The 6,814-nt window shown below is 34.3% G+C and overlaps 1 protein-coding gene across 7 annotated transcripts in view; it reads left to right on the top strand.

Moving 5' to 3' along the window:
- Positions 1 to 4,963, top strand: part of LOC124357094 (arylalkylamine N-acetyltransferase 1-like) — a 287,823-nt gene extending 282,860 nt beyond the window's left edge. For all 7 annotated transcript variants that reach the window (XM_046808529.1, XM_046808526.1, XM_046808530.1 and 4 more), the window contains one exon: positions 3,180 to 4,963. In XM_046808529.1, coding sequence (XP_046664485.1) covers positions 3,180 to 3,396 — 217 coding nt within the window. In that variant the 3' untranslated portion in view covers positions 3,397 to 4,963. The remainder of the gene's footprint in view (positions 1 to 3,179) is intronic.
- Positions 4,964 to 6,814: the final 1,851 nt, after the last annotated feature.

Consider the following 6,814-nt stretch of genomic DNA (forward strand, 5'->3'; position numbering starts at 1 on the left):
ATATAAAATATAAAAATACAAGCCAAACAATAAAGTAATGTTTAATTATGAACAGTGAGGGCGGTGATATAGGACATGTTATCACTGTTTTTAAATTCAAAGATTATATTCCTGAAACAGGAACCATTCGTATTTCCAAGCGGCCCTCAAAAATCCCCAAGGCCGCCAATCCCGATCAATTTTTGTAACTTATATAGTGATTATTTTCCAAAAAAATTTATAATACTATTAACAATTAGACTAATATAAACAATTCCAATATTCAACTTGGTTTAGATTTCGCTAGTTGGTTTAAAATTTAGACCAACCAATTGTTCTGTCCTGGCCTTTACAGCCAATGCCTTTAGATATCATAGTCATCACGGAAAAAACCCCTTGTCATTAATATTCGGGTCCAAGGTCAAGTACTGCTCGCGATTGACGGCGAGTGGCGGAACAGGGCTCCGCCCTCACATTCCGCCCGTCACTGAGTGGTCAGTGGCCACCACCTGGCCAGTGGCCACGTCCGGTAGCCACCGGTCACTCATCTGTACCGCAACCTCTCGTCACTCGCTTGGATATACTACATACAAATCTATGCTGAAATCAATCGTAATCTAGCATACCTACCTTAAAAAACCAATTTTCTTGATGGTGGAAAGTGATTAGATAATTTCCAAATTTAAGGTAATAGTGATGCTCCAATTTTAGAATTGTAACATGGCTATAAATAACATTAGCATATTTTTAATGCATAAGTAAAGTTGTGCCTTTGAAAGTTTGGTTTGTTGCAATGCAATCGGATCATTCTCTTGACAAATATTCCTAGAACCTCTTCTATTATAACTCAGAAAATCCCAAAACCTCAGCGCTGCAACATGGTAGAGCCGGACGCCTCGATGAATTTGATTTAGAGAAGATATCGCAGATCGACTCTCTTCCTTATTATGTTTACTAAGATCCTTAGACTGGCCATTGGGGCATAAAAACCTAGAGAATAAGAATAAAATTAGGATCGGATTCTCCTTAAAAGACAGATAACGAATAGTGTATCTAATAAATAAATTGAAAAATTTGGGTTGTGCACTCAATGAGGCTTTGCTGGAAAGACAATGTTATTTAATAATTTATCAATTGTTGATTAATTTATTATGTGTAATTCTCAAGATTCACTGATAACGTTTCAGTTATCTTTGTAGGTGTTGGACTTCTGTGTTTTCATCTCAAATATTATCTGGGACTATCGTCAGATCGTATTCTCTCTCAACATGATCTTCTCTCCATGGATTACATGTTTATCTTCTCGGATAATGGGCCTAATCATTAATCTGAAGCTTTTAAATTCTCTTCATTACCATTACGTAAGATGTATCTAAATTAAAATTTGAATACATGGTTTCTCAAATTCTAAGTTGTTTTCATCCAAATTCAGCCTATTGTCATTGACCTCATGGCAGCGCTTATCCAAAATTTCCACGTAACTTCAACGAACATGCCAGCCTGAGAAAAAAACAATCCCCCCCATATTTGTTTATATAGCGTGGCTTATAACAATGATAACTGTACCAAAAACAATCCGAACAATTTGTAACTTGGTGCAAAAATTGATCCTTCATCTCGGATAAGTTTGCCGGCCAACTTGGTACACATTTCGTTTCAATATAGCAGCCACTCAAACTTTACAAATTCACAATTACGTTATTTGTGGGCCTAGAGAAAAGCAAAGAGTGTTCTGGATTGCTTCCACCAATTTTCTTGTATTTCGAACGGTTTTCGAGATATTTATCATCAAAAACTGTCGACAAGAATACAGGGAGGACTTCATACTTGGTACATAAATTAATCTAATAACTATTTCGAGTATGTTCGTTGGTCAGCTTGGTACGCCGTTTCGTTCCAATATGGTAGCTTATTTTCTTAACCAGTTATCATATTTATTAATTCTGAATCGGAGAGAGATAAGACCGCAATGCTAAATTACACTACTGTTTCAGCCAAATTATTCACGAAAAGAGAAAACATTACAGACTTGCTTTATACCTATTTGGGTATCGAAACTTTCCGTAACTCCCCCTCTATTCCAAATACTCGCCCTTGTTTCTCATAATAATAATAGAGCGGGAGTTCTTGAGGCTTTATCCCTCTGGAAATTATGTTTTGCCGTCTGGACCATCCTTCTAAATCTACTTGCTTCGTCGACACAACTCTACTCTGTAACCTAACATTCCCATTTCACGCTGAAAACCCTCATCCAGAGCAACAGTCTTACTATTTTTATGGCACTAAGTATGTCTTTTTGTAGTTTTTTTGTTAACTTGGTTTATAGTCAAACATCTAGGTGGGATAGATCATCCATAAACTGTTTTTCTGCCAGATCACCTAACCCAATCCCCATGGCTGCAATATATAGGCCCATTGCTTCATCCATTGGCCTCGGATACGAATGTGAACGTTGTATGACGGATTAATGACCGGGAGTCAGGGAACTCATCCAGTTTCATTCCAGTCCATCAAATCCAGCACATCATTCTATCATTCACCTCCGCACACAAGGCACGAGTCTACACTATACCAGCCTGATTGACGACCACGCCTACGGGCTACTACGACCGCACGCGCACACAATCTAACTGACTAATAACGTCGTTATTTGATAATTATTTCACATCAATTCTTGTTGCTACTCTCTAAAACAGGTTGTAATAAAACAGATACCCAGAGATTCCAAATAGATTTTAAAACGTCTACACTGTATATGAGGACAGATGTGATCTTGTCTTAACAGTACCACGCAGTGCTGCCAACTTGAGGTTACGCTATTAACATACGTCTGTTAATGAGACAGTGTTATGTATAACAGAAATGTTATATACATATTTAAGCTTATAAATTATTTATAATAGTGAATTACTTATTCCTCTGATAAGATTGTAAATACTGAAGTATACTGTGTTCTCTGAATTGTATTTAAACACTTATCTCGGTTTCACAAATTACCCAGTAACTAGACTTGATTTCTACATTTTATCAAAATATGTGTTTTAGATGTTCTTTATTAATTTAAATCTCATGAATTTGAGTTCGGGTCTCAACATTTTAACTTTTTTCAATTTCTAATATGGTTTATTCATTTCTTGTTGTAAGATACATACGAAAGTCTATCCAATAATCCAAGTTACCATTGTTTTGTCTGATTGCAGGAATCTAGCCAAGGAGTTGAATATCCCGCTGGTCCGTGTCGACTGCACTTCACACTTCTCGGCCAAGGCTGTGGCCAGGCTCGGGTTCGACTGTGTGTACACCCTGCCGTACAGCGAGCACCTAGACAGTGACGGATATCCCGTGTTCACCCCTGAGTTGCCGCACACCTGTGTCAAGACCTACGTGCATCTCGTCGACCTGGACGGAAGCCAATAGGATGCTGATTCTCCAATATTTACTAGTCATGAAGCAAATACTATACTCAATTACCTTTTTTTAAAACAATCCAAATACAGTGTAGCCTAGATAGTCTTTGTGTAGTAGACAATTTGTATGTGTTTTAAATCCACAGTGAATATTTTATGAATTTTTAAGACCAAGCATACTTTTACTCTTACAATAGTTTTGATCTGTTTAGACACAAAACTGGATTTTCCTTTTTGAAAAAAAGTAAGAAGTAGTCATTTAAAGACGAATAAGACGAAGTAGTGAACAGCGTAGTTTTTCCCTATCACACACTATTAATTTGCAAAAAATATCTAAGGCAAAAATAATGGGGTTTATACTTTTGTTTCTGATTAGTAAAAACATTACTATATTTCTTTTTGGAATATTTATTGCTTTCAGTACAAGAAAATAATTATATTAGCCTAGAGTAAACTTTCGTGGGCCACTTTGGAAAAGTTCATTTTCATTAACTTACTGAATACAGCGAAAGGTGTACAATTGAGAATTTAAATTTAGGCTGCACTGGTTTTGTTACCTGATAAAAACCAATCAGAGCATTTTTGTGTAAATAAATTGTAAATTTATGCCAAATCAATGTTATAATAATTTGACATTGAAAACCGTCACCTGAACCATTGTTTGTATATTCCTAATTAATAAAACTTTTCTCTTCATGTTTTTAATGATGCAGATACAAGATAAATACAATTTTAATGTTTAGAGCACAAATTAAGTTTAGTGAAATCATTCATATGTAATATATTTCTACATTAATCCTACACTTATCCAATGATATCTATGTTTATCGGTTTGATGTTATCACTTAAGCATTTTCTATGTTTTGTTAATGTTAATGTATACTGTAACTATTATCGTACCCAAATTCTTAGTTGTAAAGATAAAACTATGGGAAACCTATTTGTTACTGTAGACTGTAGAATGTAGCATTTAGTATTCAGTCTCTTAGCTAGGTCTGCAAACCCTTATTATAATTCAGACTTGGTAGATTGTTAAAAAAAACTGGGTGGTTTTGATAAGCGATTACCACATTATTTGAGCATTTGTGATAAAGGAAGCGAAATGTTTTTATAAGTTTAAGTATTGTGATAGTATTTTTAGAAACTAAAAAACTGTACATTTGTGTTTGAGTATGTTTATGTGTAATGATGGATATAAGTTACCATTGGTTGGCTTTAAAATACTAAAATATCAAGTTATTAAACTTATTGTTTATATTGTTTATCGGTAGAAAATCTTGTTGGTCCCATTAATTGTTTACTATAGTGTTTTTACTATATAATATAACAAATGTCATATATAATATGACAATTTATATATTAGTAGTTTATATATTTTAAAATGGCCATAAAATACATTTACTGTAAAAAACTGTAATACAAATTTGCTACGGGCATTTTATAAAGTGTACTAATTTAATTTAAAGGGCAGTGTGAATTTTGGAATGTCTTCCAAGGGACAGAAACTGTGATACATTGAATAAAAAAAGCAAAAATGTAAATGGATTTTGTTACAGATTAAATTAAAATTATATTTATTTTTATATGTTTTTTATTAAAACTCCCAATGCAATAACTAAAAACTGGTAAGATACAACTGTGTAAAAATTATAAAACAGGTTTTGTGTATTTGGGAAATAGAAAACCGCTAAGCGTAACTCATGGTTGTAATATAATATCAATCAATACATCCATTTATTATTGAAATAAATAAATATTAAACATTCGTTTTATTTTTAAACTGTTCTCAAATTTATTTCTAGTTTACATTACAACTAAATGAGTAGCATAAAAAATTGACACATTCCCTTAAGTGTAATTCTAGAAAAATTCTTCCTTTCATGAAGATTGTGCGTTTTGGGACCGAGACAGGGGTCCCACCAACCTCCAGTCTTAAATGCGGAAGTGAAGGGAAATATTTATTTTCTGGCTGTCTGTCACACGATATATCGAAATTTCCTTTAGAAGGAAACAGGAGTTTTTCAGACGTTTGTCAGTTCTATACGGTTGGTCAGTCAGTACAGACCTATTATTTATAAGTTTAATTTTAATAATTAGTGTGTGTATTGCACACGGTGTTGACACACAATATGGTTGTTATTATTCTTGACGTGCGTGTCACGACGCTCTGGTATGATTTGTTAATTTTAACCAAGAATTCAGTTACGTGTTAGGTAAGTTGCCCACCTGAGGAAGAGATGTGGTTGCAGATCTCGAAACTTACTGTTACTGATTTTTTCGTATCACTGAAACGTAACATTTCCGAAAAAGTAATGTTTTACAATCCTTCCATCTTCAAAAACACACTTTAAACTAATAATTGACCTATATACTTTAAAGTTTCCTTGGAGCTTCATTTCTGTATGAAATGCCGAGTCTGATGATGATCCATGTCACTCCATAGGATTTGGCTGATCATTGGTGATCATTTTTTTACTTAAGCATGATGGCAACGAATGCATTTTTTAAAAGACTTTTTACGAACTAAGTTCAATAAAAAATTTTAAATCCGGGGTGGAGCTCGAGTACCCTGCCCTCCCCCCTCTTATACACGGGCATTACTGTGTTTCCATTAAACCCAAAACATAGTATATTATGCGATTGATCAATACACAGCATATTGCCTACACTTAAAGAATTTTGACATTTTTAAGGTAGGAGAGCAATCCATTTTTTTTTTTTTAATGTACAAAATTTAACACATACCATATTGTTGTATTTTGGATATTTAGAATTATATTGGTGGAATAAACTTAATACAGAGCTAAATGTACTATATACGATGTGACTTCTTTGTCATAACTGCTGTATATACCTTCCAGATTGCCAACAACGCTAAATAGTATGAGTGAGTGGCATATTCAGAAAAAGGAAGGCCGTTTTCTTCTAACATAACGGTTTAGTAAGAGAGTTTACCCAAATACCTAACATCAAACACTTGTTTTCAAGCTCAAATCTTACTTCTTTCTCAACGGGCGTATGCATAAAATACTGCGCTGCCTGATGAAACACATCTCTATGTTAAGCTGGATGTAGTTGTTGACTGGCCGTATGTTTATACTCCCAAGGTCAGCTTTGATGTGAACAATGCCCCCCTTCAGTGAGCTCCAGACAAATGAAGCCGACACGTTAAAAGACAGTGCAGTATTTCACACAACTAGAAGGATGGGTTAGTTTTATATTCATTGAACAACATAAGCCCCAGACAGTCTCCCCGAGGAAATCCACAATGATTAGTAGTCCAGCTGTTCAATTTTATTTATGATCTGCCATCTAAATATGATCTGATTCAATCGTTTGCATTCTTGACGAATTTAATGAAACCCTGCTTCAGTGGTAAGCAACTTATAATCTTTTAATACAGTTCTAAAGATTGATAATAATTCATT

The sequence above is a fragment of the Homalodisca vitripennis genome, chromosome 3 (assembly GCF_021130785.1).
Source record: "Homalodisca vitripennis isolate AUS2020 chromosome 3, UT_GWSS_2.1, whole genome shotgun sequence".
Classification (NCBI taxonomy): Eukaryota; Metazoa; Arthropoda; class Insecta; order Hemiptera; family Cicadellidae; genus Homalodisca; species Homalodisca vitripennis.